Raw genomic sequence first — 21,667 nt, 5'->3', positions numbered from 1 at the left:
TGTACTGTGATTGCCCCCAAGATGACCTGTTCCATAATCTTGCCTGGCACTGAGGTCAGGCTGACAGGCCTGTAGTTTGCAGGTTCATCCATATGACCCTTCTTGTGGTTGTGCATCACATTGGCCAGTTTCCAGTCACCTGGGACCTCTCCAGTGAGCCAGGACTGGTGGTAAATGATGGAGAGCAGCTTGGCCAGCTCATCTGCCACCTCTCTCAGCACTCTAGGATGGATCACATCTGGTCCTATGGACTTGTGAGTATCCAAGTGGCTCAACAAGTCCCTAACTACTTCCTCAAGGATTTCGGGGGGACTATACTGCTCCCTGACCCCATCTACCAGTGCAGGAGACCAGTTATCCTGAAGTCGTCCTGTCTTACTGTTGAAAATGCAGGCAAAGAAGGTATTTAGTACCTTAGCCTTTTCTTCATCTTTAGTTACTATGATCCTCTCCAGGTCAAATAGCATTAATATATTTATAAAAATGCTTTTTATTGTCCTTCTCAGAAGAGGCCAGCTTAAGTTCTAACTGGGCTTTTGCCTCTCTAACTTTTCTCCTACATGATCTAACAACATTCTTAAACATATGACTAGTTGCCTTCCCCCTTTCCAAAGGTGATACAGCCTCTTTTTTTCCCTTAATTCCTTCAAGAGCTGCTTGCCCATCCAGGCCGGTTGCCTTCCCTGGTGGCTTATCTTTTGGCACGTGGGCACAGCCTGCTCTTGTGCCTTCAAGAGCTCCTGTTTGAAGTAGGTCCAACCATCCTGGACCCCTTTGTTCTTAAGGGCTGCTGCCCAGGGTACTCTCCAAATAAGCTGCTTAAATAAGCTGAAGTCTGCCTTCTGGAAGTCCAAAGTAAGGGTTTTGTTATTACTCCTCCTCATTTCCCTGCATATTGTAAACTCCATTGTCTCATGATCACTGAACCCTAGAGAACCTCCTACCATCACATCTCCCACCAGCCTTTCTCCATTTGAGAACAGCAGGTCAAGCAGGGCCTGACCCCTGGTAGGCTCACATAACAGCTGCATCAGGAAGCTGTCCTCCATACACTTTAAGAACTTTCTGGACTGCCTCCTGTCTGCTAAATTCCCAGCAGATGTCTGACAGGTTAAAATCGCCCACAAGGACAAGGTCTGATGATCTTCAGACAGCCTCCAGTTGCTTATAGAATACTTAATTTAGCTCTTCATCCTGGTTGGGTGGTCTATAAGAGACTCCAAACAGGATGACAGTTTTATCATACTTTGTTAGCCCTCCCTCTGATTATAACCCGCTGGCACCCAATCCTTTCATCCTCAACCTCAAGTTCTGTGGTATCAAGAGATTCCCTAATATACAGGGCCACCCCTCCTCCTCTTCTTCCTTGCCTGTCTCTCCTGAAGAGCTTGTAACCATCCAGTGCAGTACTCCAGTTGTGTGAATTGTCCCACCATGTTTCTGTAATGGCAACTACATCACAGTTTTCCTGGTGAACCAAGATTTCAGATTCCTCTTGTTTGTTACCCATACTGCATGCAGCTGGGCTGCTGGTTTCTCAACTAACTCTACTTTATGTCCCTCTCTCTTCTCTCTGGAGAGACTGGTTTCATCACCCACCCCCTTCAGACCTAGTTTAACGCCGTCCGAATGAGCCCTGCCAACGCTAGTGCTAGAGCCCTCTTGCCTTTTTGTTGCAGTTTGAGCTGGGTGCCCCCTGGTGTGTTCACTTCCTGTGTCCAGAAGTCCAGCCCAGAGGGATAGACACAGGAAATTGTGTGTATTTCCTACCATAATTCTTTGCACCACTATAAGATCCAGTGCGGGGTCTAGCACTTTCTCTTTTCTTCCTCCTCTGCCAGCCGGTAACTGGGGGAGATGTCTGCTGGCTTTGGGCCTGGCTAGGCCCAAGGCCACGGGGGGATGGGCAGTCTCAGGCCTGGCCAGCTGAGACTAGCCCAGCAGAGGGAGGGGGAAGAAGGAGCCCTGAGGGTCTCGGGTGTACCCTCAGGTGGGAATGGGATGCCTCTGGGTTTGCTTTGGGATCTTTCTTTGTCACTGCACTTTGGGTTTTCTGTAACATTCACTGCTTTCTATTTAAACTTTCATCACTTTTGCAATCCGTTTGTCTGAGTGTTTTATTCCTGCCCGTGGTGGGGAGAGAGGGGGCTGCCTCAACCCAGCACATTCTTGGTAGCAGAGGATGGTTGTAGTGGGGAGGGGGTCTGCCTCTAAACCCACCACATTCTTGGCGAGCCAGGCAGGAGAGGAGTTTGTTATTGTGTGCATTCTGCAGATCGGATTGCAAAAGATAAGAGAGTTTAAATTTAGTTCTGGGCATCGTTCTGGTTTTCTGGCAGTTGGGGCTCAAAGTGTTGTTGTTGGGGTGATTGTGTGAGTTCTTGTGGATTGCCGGGGGACACTTGGTGCGTGGCCGGTGGCACGGAGCCCCTCCTGCTATTTCAGGCAGGGGTGGCTCTTAACCATCGGAACTGGGGCATCGCTTAAGAATGCGGGACCTGCCCCTCCTCCACCTTTACTCTCTGCGGAGCGGCAGAAGCGGCGGGGGGTGAAGTGGGGGAAGGGGCAGCGGCAAGCAGATCAAAGTCAGGTCCGTTCTCGCTGCGGGGTAGGACCAGCCGCGGCGGAGCGGGCGAGCCCGGCTCCCGATACCCAAGGAGGGCGAATGGGAACTCCAGTTCGAAAGCTGTTCTCAAAAGGCCCTGGGGACGTGTTTATGGCTTTCTCTGGAGGAGCCATTTGAATGCCCGAGGGGTGGAGGCGATTTTGATTCTGTACCACGGTGGTAGAGGTGGCTGGAGCCCTGCTGTATGCTCGGGCTGCGGCGGCTGAGGGCCAAGCCGTGCGCTCGGAGCGGCGATGGCGGCCCGGCCGTGCACTCGGAGCGGCGGCGGGGCCAGCCCTGTTCTCTTCCCCGACGTTTTCGGACGAGTTCCGAAAATGGCGCCTAGCACCTGGCTCCACCTCCATTCTTCTCAGCAGGTTGTGGAGCAGCCCCTCCCTCTCCCGGGGTGGGGCTGTGTACTTGGAGCTGCCACATCTGCGGTATGCGAACGCCCAGTGGAGGGGCGGTGTACCTGTGGCATGCATCTGTGGAGCCTCGGGCCGCGGCTGGAAGCGGTCAGCACTGGGCTTGGGATAGGTCCGTGCAGTGTTGAGAGAGGCTCCGCGTGCTGTTTTCCTGGAGGGGTGAAGAAGCAGCAGAGCCTGATTGTTCTGACTGGCTTGCCCCAGGGGTGGAAATATGCCGCTGAGTAGATCGAGATGGGAATGAAGGTTTGGTTGAGAAGTTGTGAGGTTCTTTCCAGGTGACCAGGATGTCCAACGGATCCATGAAGACCTTGCACCGCAGAAGAGTGAACTCTGCATCGTGGGAGGTTCCGTTAGATGAGAGGAGAAGGACTGGAATGGACTGACACTTGAGCTTGAAGGAAAGACTGTTTGAGTGGACGCCCAGATGAAGATGTGGACTTCGCCGGACATGTCATCAGAAGATTTCTGATTTGATGATGTGTTTAGGTGCAAAGATTATGGTATGAAATAAGGGGTGGCATGTTGCAGTTTGAGCTGGGTGCCCCCTGATGTGTTCACTTCCTGTGTCCAGAAGTCCAGCCCAGAGGGATGGACACAGGAAATTGTGTGTATTTCCTACCATAATTCTTTGCACCACTGTAAGATCCAGTGCGGGGTCTAGCACTTTCTCTTTTCTTCCTCCTCTGCCAGCCGGTAACTGGGGGAGATGTCTGCTGGCTTTGGGCCTGGCTAGGCCCAAGGCCACGGGGGGATGGGCAGTCTCAGGCCTGGCCAGCTGAGACTAGCCCAGCAGAGGGAGGGGGAAGAAGGAGCCCTGAGGGTCTCGGGTATACCCTCAGGTGGGGATGGGATGCCTCTGGGTTTGCTTTGGGATCTTTCTTTGTCACTGCACTTCGGGTTTTCTGTAACATTCACTGCTTTCTATTTAAACTTTCATCACTTTTGCAATCCGTTTGTCTGAGTGTTTTATTCCTGCCCGTGGTGGGGAGAGAGGGGGCTGCCTCAACCCAGCACACTTTTCTAGATAGATTCACCCCATCTAGGTGAGGTGAAGTCAGGTGCAGTAAAAGTTGCCCCATGATCAAAGAACCCAAAATTCCATTACTGGCACCATCCCCTGAGCCATTTGTTGATGGCATGGGTTCTCCCGTTCCTTTCAGTGTACACCCCTGCCACTGAGGGAACTGAGCAGAACACCACTTGAGCTCCTGCCCCATCAATCAATTGACAATGAAGACTTTGCAGAAGCAGGGGGACTTTGCAGGGAAACAGCATCAGCAGGTGGACTTTGAGACCCAGCAGCTGCTGCAGAGCTCACTCCCGGTCCTGCTGCTGCAGGAGGAAGTCTTTTTGCCTCGCTGATGGCTGCCGGTGAAGCCACAGCCACCATCTTAGATGTTGGCACTGCCGTTGTGGGCTGTGTCTGCGACCCCCCTGGCTGAACACCAGAACTGCCGCCGATCTCATTTAGAGCTGCTTTACCACCATTAACTCCTGCCTCCCTATTTCTCACTGTTTGTCTTGTCTCTGTATCTTCTTCATCGCTCGAAATTTCTACATTCGAGTTAGAACTACCTCTTCTGTGCCTACGTCTGCTGCATCTAAAAATAAACATCTATTCGTTGCATGTCTTTCTCAGAGCAGTGTCATTAACAAGAACACATTAATTATTACAGATAACAGAATCACACGTAGCAAATAAATCATTTTTGGATCCCAGCTGCTTACATAGCTTTCAGCTACAGGAATGCTGAATTCATATATTTATGCAGGAGCAGTTATCATAGAATCATAGAATCAACAAGGTTGGAAAAGACCTCAAAGATCATCAAGTCCAACCTGTCACCACAGACCTCATGACTACTAGACCATGACACCAAGTGCCGCATCCAGTTCCCTCTTGAACATCTCCAGGGACGGTGACTCCATCACCCTCCTAGGCAGCCCATTCCAATCCTAACAACTCTCTCAGTGAAGAACTTTCTCCTCACCTCGAGCCTAAAGTTCCCTTGGCACAGATCAAGACTGTGTCCTCTCATTCTGGTGCTGGTTGCCTGGGAAGAGACCAACTCCCTCCCGGCTACAACCACCCTTCAGGTAGTTGTAGACAGCAATAAGGTCTCCCCTGAGCCTCCTCTTCTCCAGGCTAAACAATCCCAGCTCCCGCAGCCTCTCCTTGTAGGGCTTGTGCTCAAGGCCTCTCCCCAGCCTTGTTGCCCTTCTCTGGACATGTTCAGCAGTCTCAATGTCCTTCTTAAATTGAGGGGCCCAGAACTGGACACAAGACTCAAGGTGTGGCCTAACCAGTGCAGAGTCCAGGGGCACAATGACCTCCCTGCTCCTGCTGGCCACACTATTCTTGATGCAGGCCAGGATGCCATTGGCCCTCTTGGCCACCTGGGCACACTGCTGGCTCATGTTTAGGTGGCTGTCAATCAGTACCCCCAGCTCCCCTTCTGTTTGGCAGCTCTCCAGCCACTCTGACCCCAGCCTGTAGCACTGCATGGGGTTGTTGTGGCCAAAGTGCAGCACCTGGCAATAGACAAATTTCACCTGGTTATAGTAAAATTTTCATATTTTTTAAGCCAAAAAAATCCTAAGCATCAGTCACACAGCATTTGCAGCTTGTATTTAAACCAAAGGAACAGCTTATATGCCAAATATCTTCCCAGCTTATCAAACATCATTGCCACACACCACCTATACAAAATCACCATCAGAGTAGAATATATGAAATGCCACACAACCCAAAATATCTTCATTTTGCTTCCTTAATCTGTGCTGGAATTAATTAATCAAGCAATTGCCCCATGTTGAATAGGCACCAATTATTTTGTTTGTAATGTGGTGGGTTGAAGTTTCCCCCCAGCGTTAAGTTTTAGCAAGACCAACTCAGTTAGAAGCAAATGAAGCTGTATTTACAAGTAAAAGCTACACTCTACAAGGGAATGGAATGAATATGTACAAAATATACAGTATTTACAATATTATACAGATATTTACAATTAGCAAACAACACAACCCCCACCCTGGTCAAAAGACCCAGGAAGACGTTCCACTGCCCCCCCTCAAATCCCCGTGTACCAGAGGAGAAAGGAGTTGAAAGAAAGAAGTGGGTTAGACTTATCCAAGGCCAGACAGAAGCACATATCTCTCTCCTGAGCAAAGCAAAACAGCTGTGATCAGAAGAGGGGAGAAAAGGAATGGGAAATGGGAAGAATTGTTACGATACAGGTCCTCTTATCCCAGACATTTATCCAATGAATTTGTTTAGAATACTCTTTTGTTTTCTGTTTTACACTTTAAATTTTAAAGGCACAGCCTGAAACCACCACAACTTTGCATCAAGGTTTAAAGAGGAAAGGCAAAGTATTTTTCACTCTTTCTTTATACCACCAGAAGCTGGAAGCAAAAGTATACATGAAGACCCAAAGGGAAGACATAGAGTTTATGAACACAGAGTGAAAAAATAACAAGATATGGTTGACTAAAGAGTACAGATGACTGTCTGAGCAAAAATGAAGTTTGAGTGAAACATATTTGAAATTAAATCAACTCCCAGATGTACTGAATCCCATTCTCAGGACTTCTAGAAAGATTTTGAGCTTTGCTTCTAAAAGAAGCCAGCAGGAGCAGGGAGCAGGGAAGTCATTGTGCCCCTGTACTCTGCATTGGTTAGGCCGCACCTTGAGTACTGTGTCCAGTTCTGGGCCCCTCAGTTTAAGAAGGACATCGAGACACTTGAATGTGTCCAGAGAAGGGCAACAAGGCTGGGGAGAGGCCTTGAGCACAGCCCTGTGAGGAGAGGCTGAGGGAGCTGGGATTGTTTAGCCTGGAGAAGAGAAGGATCAGGGGTGACCTCATTGCCCTCTACAACTACCTAAAAGGTAATTGTAGACAGGAGGGAGTTGGTCTCTTCTCCCAGGCAACCAGCACCAGAACAAGGGGACACAGTCTCAAGCTGCGCCAGGGGAGGTTTAGACTCAAGGTGAGGAGAAAGTTCTTCACTGAGCGAGTCGTTCGTCATTGGAATGGGCTGCCCAGGGAGGTGGTGGAGTCACTGTCCCTGGAGGTGTTCAAGAGGAGATTGGACGTGGCACTTGGTGCCATGGTCTAGTCGTGAGGTCTGTTGGGACAGTTTGGACTTGATGATCCTTGGGGTCTCTTCCAACCTTAGTTATACTGTGATACTGTGATAGGCCTAAGACCACAAACCTGGTTTTATTTACAGCTTTTGAAAGACAGAGTTAATGACACATAACTGCTTTGCCTCTTTTCTCAGTGCAAGTCATAACTTCATTGTTGTTATAGACAAAGTTTCAGAAAATGAAGTTTCTCTATAAACAGATATAAGAAGCATATGATGGAATGATGGAACAATTATTACTTTGCCATCCTACACTTTTTATTATATCTTGGTTTGAGCTGAAACAGCTCCAGATTGCAGACAGAATGTATTTTACTCCAAAGGAGTAAATAAATGCACACAGAATTGGAGGATAAATAGAAATACTGTTTACAAAAATTTTACAAGAAATCCTTAACCCGTAACAATACTAGCGACAAAATCTCACCACAAAATCTCATCCAAAATTAGTTTCTTCAGGTTTGTGACTGAGCTACAATTTTACATAGTGATATTATTTCTTAAACAAGAGACTGAAGCACTTTTCCTCCATTGGATTTGGTAATTTGAAGTCTGGAAGAGGAGTCAAAAAGAGAGGATGCTGCTTCTCTTTGTACTGTAACTCTGACTATCTCCATTCATCTACAAGGTGACACGACTCAGAAAAGTTATGGGATGGGATAAAATAAATGGCTCTTCTATGATGCATGGAAATCAGAAACCATGTGGGAGTTTTCAAGAGGAAATTACAAAATATGCTGTAAAGGGAAGCAGTTAGCTAAATTCTCTACCTGAGCCCATATTTTGGTCACTAGTTACAACAGCAGTGTAACAGGAATTAAGTATTAGTAAGTTCGCCATGGGGTTCAGGACAAGGCAGACTGGTAAGGCCAACTTCTATCTCATATGAGCAGGTCTTAACACTTTTAACAAATTTATTTATCTATCTATTGCCTCAAATTAGTTATGTGAAAGAATGTACTAAATGTTTTCCATCTCTACTTTTTCCTCACTGTTCTCAAGCAGGAAAAAAACACCATCCCCAGCACAGCAGTACTATCATGTGAGGTCACAAGTCCATCAATTCCAGAACCCCATGAGACAGTGTGACCATGGGCTCTTTGCCCACTTTAACACAGTCTGTTGCACTGAGCAAGAATTGCATGGTTAGATGTGCTTAAGTCTTCATGATCTGCTTAGAGTCCTTTTTATTGTTTTCTGTGTCCTTGCTACATTCCATAAATCCCTGCTGAGCTTTGCTCAGGCACAGCTCTCAGTTAAGGCAGACTGTCAAAGAGATGAGCCAGGATGAGAGTCTCACACAATCAGACTTTTCTTGAAATAATATTCTGGGACTCTGCCTATCCTTGGGCGGGATTTCTGTGTGTAAGTGGGAGAGAATACAAAATGAAGAGATCTCTTTAAAAAGTTTTACTAATTTCCATTAAGCTGGTTCATATGAGTTCTCTGGGCCCCTCAAGTGGAAGATTTTAATAATTTTGTAACTTCTGTGCTACAGTGATTGCAATGCTAATCTCTGTAATTCTACATTTGAGACTCCACTTTTCAAAGTGTAAACAAGTGACACTGACTTTATAGAAAATAATATTTTTCCGGAGGGAATGCAACAGTAGAGTCATAGACAAGCACTGCAAGTCAAAAACTGGCGGGGGGGAGAGAACTACAAGAAATAAATTCTCTGTTTCCTTCCCTTGTTCTGTATAAAGTGCACAAATAAAATACAGGTGAATAATACTTATTGAAGGAGAAAACTCTGCCCCTTTCTACTTACAAGTACCAGACACATCAGCTCTAAAGAAAAACTTAAAAGAAGAAATTGAATTTTGCATCTGCAGGAATACCAAGCCTCATGAAAACAAGAAACAAGATCGGTATGAGTGAAAATAAGGACATAGGAGGAAGAAAAGTCTAATAAAGTATTTGTTTTTCTCCATATCTTAAAATCCGATGCACTGCCGAGATGTTTAACAGCTTCTGAAACCACAAGTCTTAATTCAGCACTCCATTTTAAGTATTATTTTGCTTAGTGTCTCTGAAATTATCTCACTATTCAGAGACAGCATTTCCCTCCTCTGAGTGAGTCACACAAGGATGGCAGCAAAGACCCTCTGCAGAACCAAACTGAACCATCTACACAAAGCCATTCTGGAGACAAAAAAAAAAAAACACCCAATGAACCAAACAAAAACCTCCATGCCTTTAAAGAAAATAACTTGAGCAATTCCTAGGGTTATTCAAGCTCGATAAATGACAAGAGCTCTGAGATAATAGTGTAGTCATATTGTAATACTATTTAATGGCATTTGCTGTTAGCATTTTTCATACAAGGATGCTATTAACTTGTAATTCCTTGAAAAGACAATCTTTTATAAAACCTGCATTACTGAAATCCTTGTGCCTTTTACACAGACTGCAGATTACTTTATAGGATCTATTAATGCCTTTGGTGATAAAATGCTACAACACCTGACTAAATTCATAGAAGAAAAAGAGAAAAGCAGGCCTATAATTATTATCCCTGCAAAAAGAAAATGCAGGCAATGTGCCAATTCTTGCATTAACTATCACAAATCTATGAAGATATTCCTTCCACCTCAATTAATTTACATGGTACTGTTAATATAATGGCATAATTTCCACACTTTTCATCTCAAGGTGTAATACTGTTAATGCTAAAATGCTCTAACGTATAAATCTCCATATATCTTGCCAAAAAATATGAAATGCATATTTTTGTAGTATTTACCAAGCAGCTGAAGATGGGCTAATACACTTATTATGACTGCAATGCTCCCACACTTCTAATATATAACATAGAGGGTCTGTGGTGGTTTAGACTGGGTGGTGGCCCAGATGCCACCGCACAGGCCACACCTGGGAGGTCCCAAGGGGTGGGCCCAGCCCAGGGGGTGGTCACAGGAAGCCAGGTATTCCATTTCCCATAATGCCCTGCTCCCCTGTAATAGATCAGCGCGGGGTCTTCACTTCCTCTTTCGTCCCCTGCTGCTGCTTAGGTAAAATGGCATGAGCTGCCTCCTTTGGGCCTGCCCAGGCCCAAGGCTGGGTTGAGGGGGGGGAGGAAAGAGTCCTGGGGAGTTTGGGTGTACCCCCAGGTGGGGATGGGACGCTCATGGGTATATTCTGGGATCTCCCTCTTTGTCATGGTGCTTGTGGGTCTCTGTAAAACTTTCATTGTTGTTTTTTATTGTTTTCCTATTTAAACTTTCCATCACTTTTGCAATCCGTTTGCCTGAGTCGTTATTTCTGCCTGTGGTGGGGAGGGGATCTGCCCCAACCCATTACATTTTGGCGCCCAACGTGGGGCCAACTGCAGCTCGGATTGCAAAAGATGGAGAGTTTAAATTTAGCTCTGGGCGTCGGTTTGGTTTTGGCAGTTGGGGCTCAGGTTTTGTTGCCGGAGCGACTGTGTGAACTCCTGTGGACTGCAGAAGGACACCTGGTGCGTGGGCGATGGCATGGAAGTCCCTCCTGTTGCTTGGGAACAGCGAGGGGTGGTTCTTTCTGTGACTTTCTGCCCAGGGTGGCTTAAGAATGCTCAGGTAGCCTAAGAAGGCAAGACCTGCCTTCTCCTCCTTGTTCTCTGTGGAGCGACAAGTGGCAGGGAGTAGAGTGGAGGAGGGGCAGTGGCAAGCAGAGTGGGGTCGGCCTGCGGCCGCTGCGGGGGACGGCCACCCACGGCGAGCGGGCAAGCGACGGCTATTTAAATTTTCCATCACTTTTGCAATCCGTTTGCCTGAGTCGTTATTTCTGCCTGTGGTGGGGAGGGGATCTGCCCCAACCCATTACAGGGTCACAGAGGGATTTTAATCTATGAGGCTAGAATATTGTGAGATAATGATTTTTTTCTCCAAGCCAGAAAGTAACTGCATTATAATGGATGTAGTAACTTATCTCAACTTTGTATTGCCCTACCTACTGTAGTTTTATATAAGAATGACTGTATTTTTATTTACATACTGGTCATCTCTTCCTCCAGTTTGAAACACAATGTATTTTAGCATTTCATAATCTATACTATTAATTACAGCATAGTTAGAGGACCTCTGACCAAAAAGGAAAAAATGTCTGTATTTCAGTGAGTATGTCATGATATGTTCTTTGAAAATGTATATATATCACAGTAAATATATAAAATGTAAGATTTCAGGACTATGGTACTACAACAGGTTAGGCAGGACCAGGTTTTGGTTCTTTCTCACTTCCACCATTGACAATACTTCTTAGGAGTCTCTAATCTCAGCACTCCAGAGGCTTCCTGATCACTCTAGAAAGCACACAGGGGATGGAGGAGAGAGCATCATGGGAAAAAACCTTCTTTCCTCTATTTTTCTCTCTGGACAGTCAATTAGTCAATCAACTTAGTTTTCCATGCAGTCTTCATATCTAAATACAAAATGGCTATGGATAGAACATGTCTTTCCTATGATACTTTGTTCCTTCAGTATGTTTGCCACAACATCTTGAGACCCTCAGGCAGATTGGTGAAATGGCAACAAGTTTTACATAACTGATTTTATTTTATTTTATTTTACAGATGAATGAAATAACACAAGTAAGTAGAGGCTAAAGCACATGATACAGAAGCTTCATCCATACAGCTATTTGTGTGTTATAGGTGATGGCTGTTGTTAGGAGGGGCAGTGAGGACTGAAGGAGGAAAGAGAAAAAAAGTTTAAGAAAATGGTATCTTCTGTATGTTATGAGCAGCACATGTTCCAAGATCATGCTCTTTTGCTTTGGGCAGTGGCAAAGGATACTGCTGCTCAGGGACCAGATATGGTCTGCTACTTCATTTTAATGGCTTATAATCAAAGGACTTTTTTTCCCCCATATTACAATTGCACAGCACTAAGAGGAGTACTAATGTGTAATTCATCAAAGGGATTCTACTAGCCCACTCAGCACTCAACCAGGAGATTTCCCATTTGGGCTTCAAGCGTTCTGAAAACTTTGACAAACCATGTAACACACACGACCTTAATTACTTATGACTAATCAAATGCAAACTACATCCACTTTAACTCTGTATGAGAGCCTTTATTCAGGGATCTACTGCTTGGTGGTGGTTTTTTTCTTTCTTTCTTTTTTTCTCATTAACACCTTTTGTTAATTCATCTGAACATGCTAGAGAACTGCTTTTTGGAGAACACCCATACACTCATTCCTTGTTCATTATTCATCTTTAAATAATTTCATTACTGACTTAAGAGTACTCAAAATTCATGATGCCAAACTTCTGGCAGGATCTTTCAGAACATTCATTTTGGAATAACTGCATTGCTCCTTAAACCAGTCAGAGGAATGTCACTGTAGTAGGAGTAATAGGAGGAGGAGGAGTGGTGGTGGTGGTATTTAAGGAAAATTTTAAACATGGCATAGAATTACAAGGAGAAGTTGATCCATGAGATAACTCTGCAAACTGCAATAGAATTGTGTTACTGTGGATGGAAGTGTCCACAGACTAAGAAGCAGAAAATACTAAAATGTCAAGATCAGAAATGAGGAAAAAATGTTTACATGGATGTCTTTGTGGTGGGTTGAGATTCCCCCCAGCATTCACTTTGCCAGACCAACTCAGTTAGAAACAAGTGATGCTGTATTCACAAGCAAAAACTACACTCTACAATGGAATGCAATGAATATGTACAAAATATACAGTATTTACAATATTATACAGATATTTTCAATTAGCAAATAACACAGAATACCCCCTGGTCAGAGACCAGGGAAGCTGTTCCACTGTCCCCACTGCCCTTGCCCCACGAGAGAGAGAGGAACAGAGAGAAAGCAGTGGATTAGACTTAACTAAACAACTCAGCCAAGGCCAGCCAACAAGCAGAGAGGCATCTCCCAAGCAAAGCAAGCAGAGAGATCAGAAAAGAAGAGAAAGAATTGTTTAGGTGCAACCAGTCTTATAGCTGATATTCCTCCAATGCATTTGTTTAGAATAATCTTTTGTTTCCCTTTTTACACCCAATAGTGATTTATTTATATTTTTCTACTTTTCTGCTCAAAATCTGTAACTAAATTTTAAAGGCATAGCCTAAAACCATCACAGTCTTGTTTATAGACAGGCAGACATGTGTGTTGGCATCATTACAAATGCAACCTTCACCCACATTTGCTCATTTTCCTAAAATATAACATTTTCAAACCATAAAGTCAGTGTCTATATTATCTGTTTGATGGAACTTTTTGGAGATCAAGTGTGAAGAAACTTAGTGAAGACCTCCTTCTGCTTCCTTCAAGCTTTCTACAGTTGTATAGTTGGTTTTTTTTTCCATTTGGTTTTTCTTTGTTGTTTTGCTTTCTTATCATCAGTGCTTCCAGCACAAGCCTCAGAGCAGTTTGCGCTACCAATAGCATAGAGTTGCTTACCTGTTTAACAGCGTAAAGGAGGCGACCATAGTAGTACATCATGACTATCACAGGGATCACCAAGCAGAATATGAAAAGACAGATGATGTAGGACATGGACTCAGCTGACTCCGAGGACCAGCGCACTGAACAGCTTGTACCAGCACCTTCTAACCCGTAGCTGCTCCAGCCGACGAGAGGTGGCACAGTCCAGATCAGGGAATAAATCCATGAACCACCAACTGCCAGCCATGCCTTCTGGTAGTCAGCACTGCTCTTGTTGCACAGAGTGAGAGTGCTGTAGCGTTCATAGGACAGGACAGCCAGGGAGATCAGGGAAACAATGCCTGCAGTGAACCAAGGAATTTGAATGTTTACTTTCATTATTTTGTGCAGTATCCATTTTAAACCCCAAGAAATCAGACACTTTTCTCGCTATTCCATATTTGAAGCAACAATGAAAACTATTTCTGTTATGCTCTGTGCTTAAAGCCCTACTGGGCCTGGCTATGTCCATCATGTCAAACTCCTATTCCTGTCATTGTTTAACTCCTATTTATCTTATATTGGAAGATTTTCATACTTAAGAGCTATTCTGTTCTAGGCAGGTTTTCACAATTAGCTGGGTTAGTATTACTCAGGGGCAATCCATTTTCTACATGAAATAATAAAATGTTGAAAGATTCTTTTGCTAAGAAATATTCCATTTTTAACATCCATGAGCATTTTCAAATATCGCATTGACTTTTATACATACAGAAATCTTTATACTCAAGGTTTGGAACCCCCAGAGAAAAGCATTTCTGTCTCATCAGCTAGATATAGCTTCACAGTATCACAGTATCACAGTATAACTAAGGTTGAAAGAGACCCCAAGGATCATCAAGTCCAACCTGTCCCAACAGACCTCACAACTAGACCATGGCACCAAGTGCCATGTCCAATCTCCTCTTGAACACCTCCAGGGACGGTGACTCCACCACCTCCCTGGGCAGCACATTCCAATGACAAATGACTCGCTCAGTGAAGAACTTCTTCCTCACCTCGAGTCTAAACCTCCCCTGGTGCAGCTTGAGACTGTGTCCCCTTGTTCTGGTGCTGGTTGCCTGGGAGAAGAGACCAACCCCTTCCTGTCTACAACCACCTTTCAGGTAGTTGTAGAGGGCAATGAGGTCACCCCTGAGCCTTCTCTTCTCCAGGCTAAACAATCCCAGCTCCCTCAGCCTCTCCTCACAGGGCTGTGCTCAAGGCCTCTCCCCAGCCTTGTTGCCCTTCTCTGGACACGTTCAAGTGTCTCGATGTCCTTCCTAAACTGAGGGGCCCAGAACTGGACACAGTACTCAAGGTGTGGCCTAACCAATGCAGAGTACAGGGGTACAATGACTTCCCTGCTCCTGCTGGCCACACTATTCCTAATACAGGCCAGGATGCCATTGGCCCTCTTGGCCACCTGGGCACACTGCTGGCTCATGTTTAGGCAGCTGTCAATCAGCACCCCCAGGTCCCTCTCTGTTTGGCAGCTCTCCAGCCACTCTGACCCCAGCCTGTAGCTCTGCATGGGGTTGCCGTGGCCAAAGTGCAGCACCCGGCACTTGGACTTGTTAAATGCCATCCCATTAGACTCTGCCCATCTGTCCAGTCGGTCGAGGTCCCTCTGCAGAGCCTTTCTACCCTCTAACCGACTAACATCCATTCCCAACTTGGTGTCATCTGCAAACTTGCTGATGACTGTCTCAATCCCCTCATCCAGATCATCAATGAAAATGTTGAAGAGGATGGGGCCCAGCACTGATCCCTGGGGGACGCCACTGGTGACTGGCCGCCAGCTGGCTGTGGCACCATTCACCACCACTCTCTGGGCTCGGCCCTCCAGCCAGTTCCTAACCCAGCACAGAGTGTTGCGGTCCAAACCATGAGCTGACAGCTTAGCCAGCAGTTTACTGTGGGGGACGGTGTCAAAGGCCTTGCTGAAGTCCAGGTAGACTACATCCACAGGCCTCCCCACTTCCACCAGATGGGTCACCTGATCATAGAAGGAGATCAGGTTGGTCAGGCAGGACCTGCCCTTCCTAAATCCATGTTGGCTGGACCTGAGCCCTTGGCTATCCTTCAGGTGCGCAGTTATTGCCGCCAGGATAATCTGTTCCATCACTTTCCCTGGCACTGATGTCAGGCTGACTGGCCTGGAGTTTCCGGGTTCCTCCATCCATCCCTTCTTGTGGATGGGCACCACATTGGCCAGTTTCCAGTCAGTTCAGACCACTTGTATATGGAAACAACAGACAATCCTTGCCATGAGCGTGAAGTGGCAGGTTGTGTTTTATTTACACATACACCACAGAATCAGCCAAAAAGTGATTTATGCTATTACTGAGCTCTAGATGTTGTAGATGAGTTATATCCTCCAGTGGAAGATTCAAAAAGCTGGGTTATAGGACATTTTTACTCTCCCTTTCAAGGTTCAGGGTCTTGACTTCTTCTGCAGAACTTCACTGATTTGCATGTTATGTTCTTAGTCATGACACACCGGGAAATTTTTTGCTATTTCCTGTTTTTTATCTCTTTGCAGCTTCCTTACAGTTCTTGGTGTTACTACACTGGATAGCATTTCCCAGGATTTATGACAGAAAAAACTTGGAAAAAATTTAACAGCATCTTTTTCCATTGGTTACACCTCTCTCCTTTTGGTCCTGTAAGATGAAAAACATGAATATACCTATATATATATGTATGTCTCTTTCCAGGAATGTTTATTCTTGATCTTTGCCATTAGAAAACTCTACAGTAGCATTGCAATCTAGCCTGCTAAACATCTGTGTTTGAATCTGTGTGATTCTGTGATTCTGTACCTATTTTCAGCAAATATGTTAAGAAAAGATGATCCTTGGGGAATTTATAGATCTTATCCTTTCCCTACCCCCACCCCCACTTTTAACTGTCAGTTTCTCCTATAGCTCCTTCACAGGTGCAGAACAGAGTTGAGTTCGAGACTCCTCTGGGGATAGAACTAGTCTATCCCATGCCTGGGCAAAATACCTGTCACAGTTTTAGGCTAATGCCTAGGAAAATTCCAGAGAAGAATTTTAAACTGTAAATAAAATTGCCATTGGATGTTAAAGGAAAAATAATGACAAGGCCTAAATGGTTCCATTGACTGGCTAACTGGGATAAAAAGTCAGTTGTATGAACTATTCTGTCTCTTTTCTTGCTTCTACACTTCAGCTGCTACTAGCTGGTGTTTCTGCTTGGCTTTGCTGACCTTGGCTGTGTTCCTTCTCGTGGCTACTAGCAAACTATACTAGCTGCTTTCTCCTCTTCTCATTTTTCCCTTGTACCTTTTCCCCTTGTACAAGTTTGCTTGTAAATTTCTCTTAATTTGCTTCCAAAACCTTCTGCACTAGCCTGGAGACTTATTTTGGGGGTGATTCCTAAACCCCTACACACATACCCACATAGGATATTCTCCCCAGGTACATCATTTTTGCTTCTCTTTCCCCCACAATTTAGTCACTCATTGCCTAGCTATCTGGATGCAGCTATTCTTGCCATCATGTTAATAATTTGTAGTTATTATGTGCAGAGCTGGGTATGGCAAAGGACCCAGGAGTAATGCCAGCACTGCTTGCTGCAATAGGATGCGTTATTTCTCAGGGGAAGGGAAGGCAGAAGGGTGTGAGAAGAGGGCAACATTTGATGAAGAGAACATCTTTCTTGCTACAAGAGCTACTAAATTACTTTCTGTGTATTACTGGGAAGTCAGACAGACCTAAAACGCAGATACACTTACAGCTATAAAATGACACAGCTTCACTAAATTCAGCTGAATCATACCGTTTAAGAGCCTAACTTTAAACCTGTTTTAAGGCTAGACTATTTTAGAGGTAATGGAGGCTCATTCTAATGGAGACTCCCTCATCTAATTTGATTTCCTACCTAACACAGCTCTTGAAAGCCCTTGGTCATAGCATCTGCATTATACCTGTGTCAACTCAATACATAAGAAAAAACAAACAGTGGCTTCTGAACCAGAGATTCAAGAATAATCTACCACATCACTTCCAGTCCATATATATTCACTTTCTTAGCATCCCTTCTCTACATGCTTTTATCCACTTGACTGAAAAGCTTTATGCTATCAAAATGATTTAGCACATGTAGGTACTTAAAGAAAAAAAAAAAAAAATCCAGATTTTATGTATGAAACTTAGGCCTTAGTAAGATGATATAGATCTAGTCATGAATTTCTGACTAGACCAGGCTGAGTGCTGTGCAGCAAGGCTGGCCAAGGGGTCAGGCCCAGCCAGCATGGATTTAGGTGGGGCAGGTCTTGCCTGACCAACCTGTTCTCCTTCTATGACAAGGTGACCCACCTGGTGGATGTGGGGAAGGCTGTGGATGCAGTCTACCTGGACTTCAGCAAGGCCTTTGACACCATCCTCCACAGCAAACTCCTGGCCAAGCTGTCAGCTCGTGGCTTGAGCAGCAGCACTCTGTGCTGGGTCAGGAACTGGGTGGAGGGCTGAGCCCAGAGAGTGGTGCTGAATGGTGCTGAATGGTGCCACATCCAGCTGGCAGGCAGTCACTAGTGGTGTCCCCCAGGGGTTGGTGCTGGGCCCCATCCTGTTCAATACCTTTATTGATGGTCTGGATGAGGGGATTGAGTCAGTCATCAGTAAATTTGCAGATGACACCAAGTTAGGAGTAGGTGTTGATCTGTTGGAGGGTAGGAGGGCTCTGCAGAGTGACCTTGAGAGGCTGGATGGGTGGGGAGAGGCTAATGGGATGAGATTTAACAAGGCTAAGTGCTGGGTTCTGCACATTGGCCACAGCAACCCCATGCAGTGCTACAGGCTGGGGACAGAGTGGCTGAAGAGCAGCCAGGCAGAGAGGGACCTGGGGGTACTGGTTGATGGTAGGCTGAACATGAGCCAGCAGTGTGCCCACATGGCCAAGAAGGCAAATGGCATCCTGGCCTGCATCAGGAACAGAGTGGCCAGCAAGACAAGAGAGGTTATTCTTCCCCTGTACTCAGCACTGGTTAGGCCACACCTTGAGTCCTGTGTCCAGTTCTGGGCCCCTCAATTCAAGAGAGGTACTGGAACGTGTCCAGAGAAGGGCAACAAAGCTGGTGAGGGGTTTGGAGCACAAGCCCTGTGAGGAGAGGCTGAGGGAGCTGGGGTTGTTTAGCCTGGAGAAGAGGAGGCTCAGGGGAGACCTCATTGCTGCTGTAGCCAGGTGGGGGGTTGGTCTGTTCTCCCTGGCAACCAGCAGCAGAACAAATGGACACAGTCTCAAGTTGTGCCAGGGGAGGTTCAGGCTGGGTTTTAGGAAGAAATTCTTCACACAGGAAGTGATTGGCCATTGGAATGGGCTGCCCAGGGAGGTGGTGGGGTCAGAGTCCCTGGAGGTGTTTAAAAAATGGTATGAGGCACTTGGTGTCATGGTCTATTTGATTGGATAGGACTGGGTGATAGGTTGGACTAGATGATCTTGGAGGTCTCTTCCAACCTGGTTTACCTCTGATGGCAACTAGGGGCACAATGTCCCTTTATCTTGTTGAGATGGCAATTGCAATGTATTTCTGCTGAGAATAACTTACACTCCTAAGGGTGTGCTGTTGCTTAGAAAACCCAGATGTGGTATTCAAACACCTTTAGCTCAAGGTCCTGCTTTCTGTGTGCCTGCTTTAGCCATCAGGCTCTTGGGTCAAGTCTGGCTGCCAGCTTTGCCTGCTCTTCCCTGTGGCTGTGATACTGCTGAGCAGGTTGTCATGGTTTATGTTGTCACAATTTACAGCATCTGTGTACACTTCACATTTTTGCCTATTGCCTAATATAAGACGCTCAGCTTTTCTCATGTTGGTATTTAGGATAGACAGCTTCATTTACTGGATCTGAAATTTCCTGGCCATGAAAGCTTGCTTTGGGCCAAAAAGTGCCCTCTCTTTAAGTGGAAAAGAATTAGTGCTCAATTATTAAAGTAGAACCATGGCAATGTTAGTGAAAAATAAATCAAGTATGAACAAGCAGACAAAACCACAAAAGTTTCCTCTACACAGGAGACTGATAACTCTTAATTACACGCCTTGGCAGGAGCCATTTCATCTTTACTCACCTTTTATTATTGAGTTCCACTGACATGACACATTTTTCTCTAGAGAACAAGAACTGTGATATATGGAATATGAACAAAAGTTCAAGGGAAAAGAAATCAATATTTATCTTTTTATTTTTTTGTCACAATAAGACTTTATGGCCTGTACCCTAACAGAATTATTTAATATCACTGAAATTAACACCACTGCGCATTGACTTCCAATGCTTTCAAAACAACAAGGGATAAAGAGGAAATCATTGAAGGTGTAGTTCATAAGTGATAGTTAAATGTTCAAATGTGGCAATGCCAGCGACGAGCGGTGTGAGCAATCTGGCAGTGCAGGCCTAGAGCCTGACATGGTGGCAGGCCATGCTCAGCATAAGTGCAGAGCCAGCTAGCAGTGTACCAAAACAGTGCTGTCTTGCAGCATGTAACTAAAGCAAGGCACTGGTAGCTATAAATACAGCAAGTTATCTTGGGACAACAGGACATGCACCTGCATCAACAAACCTCGTGTGTCATCCGTAGTTGGACCAATAATCTACAATAGTGTGATGTGTGGTCACTCATAGGGGACCAATGAGTCCATGCCAACAAGGCACTCCGGGTTTATATAAGTTGTAGAATTTCCCTTGCTAGGCACTTCTGCCTTTCCTATCCCCTCTTCTTCCTTGCTTTTACTGTGCTATACTCTCACCATAGGCCTGCAATACTGGAACAATAAAGGAACGATACTAGATCATACTGATCAGCTGTATTGATTCCAACCTCCATTGTCATTCAAAGAATTCAGTGTGGCCCATATAGTTAAATTATAGTAAAGCAGGCTAGCTATTTAGACAAATTGAAAGAATGAAACTGGTGCTTTGAGAGGCAGAAAATGATTTAATTAAAAGCCATTAACAATAAATAAACAAACAAAAAAACAAACCCCAAAACCACAAAAACAATATTATTTTTTTCCAAAAAGTGAAATACAGTCAATGGAACTGTCTAATGAAAACACCTATTACCCAGGTGAGGAAGAAGAAAAAGCAACAGAGGCCATGCCAACCCTCTCTCATTCTAAGCACAACCTTCTGCAGCATAAACAAAGTCCCAAGATGTACCTGGACCCTCTATGCCCAACACTGCAGCTCCATCCTACCCTGCTAATGTGGAAGCCAAAACTGGACAAAGCCAGTGGTCAGTGCTGAGTCCCATCTTGTTCAACATCTTCATCAACAACCTAGATGAAGAGACAGAGTGTACCCTCAGCAAATCTGCTGATGATACCAAACTAGGAAGAGTGGATGACACATCGGAAACCTGTGCTGCCATTCAGTGAGACCTGGACAGCTGGACAAAGATCAAGCTAATGAAGTTCAACAAGGATAAGTATAGAGTCCCGCACCTGGGGAGGAATAACACCATGCAGTTGACCTTCTGGAGAGTGTCTCCACAGGGAAGGACCTTGGAGTCCTGGTTGATAGTAGGTTATCCATGGGACAGCAATGTGTCCTGGTGGCCTTGGGTGCATTAAGAAGAGTATGTCCAGCACATCAAAGAAGGTCCTCCTCCCCCTCTACTCAAGCCCTGCTTAGACCACCTCTGGAATACTGTGTCATTTTCTGGGGTCCCCAGTTCAAGAGGGATAGGAGACTCTACTTGAGAGAGTTCAATGGAGAGCTACAAGCACGATTAAGAGACTGGAGCATCTCTCTTACAAGGAAAGACTGAGAGACCTAAGGCTATTTAGTCTGGAGAAGAGAAGGTTGAGAGGGGACCTTATCAATACCTATAAACATCTGAAGGGTAGCTGTCAGGAGGATGAAGCCAGTCTCCTTTCAGTCATACCCAGTGACAGGATGAACAGTAATGGATGTGAACTCAATCACAGGAAATTCCATCTCAACATGAGAAAAAACTTCTTTACTGTGAGGGTGACAAAGCACTGGAACAGGCTGCCCAGAGAGGTTGTAGAGTCTTCTTCTCTTGACATCTTCAAAACCCACCTGGACGCTTTTGTGTATG

At 45.3% G+C, this 21,667-nt stretch overlaps 1 protein-coding gene across 1 annotated transcript in view; it reads right to left on the bottom strand.

Moving 5' to 3' along the window:
• LOC128897331 (pinopsin-like) overlaps window positions 1-21,667 on the bottom strand; it is a 104,458-nt gene that overhangs the window by 63,619 nt on the left and 19,172 nt on the right. Inside the window, exon 2 of the mRNA XM_054162978.1 lies at window positions 13,580-13,905. Within this exon, the coding sequence (XP_054018953.1) occupies window positions 13,580-13,905 (326 nt within the window). The remainder of the gene's footprint in view (window positions 1-13,579; window positions 13,906-21,667) is intronic.

Source organism: Dryobates pubescens, chromosome 7, assembly GCF_014839835.1.
Source record: "Dryobates pubescens isolate bDryPub1 chromosome 7, bDryPub1.pri, whole genome shotgun sequence".
NCBI lineage: Eukaryota > Metazoa > Chordata > Aves > Piciformes > Picidae > Dryobates > Dryobates pubescens.
The sequence above is the reverse complement of the archived record's forward strand: the minus strand, read 5'-3'. Positions and strand labels throughout refer to the sequence as shown.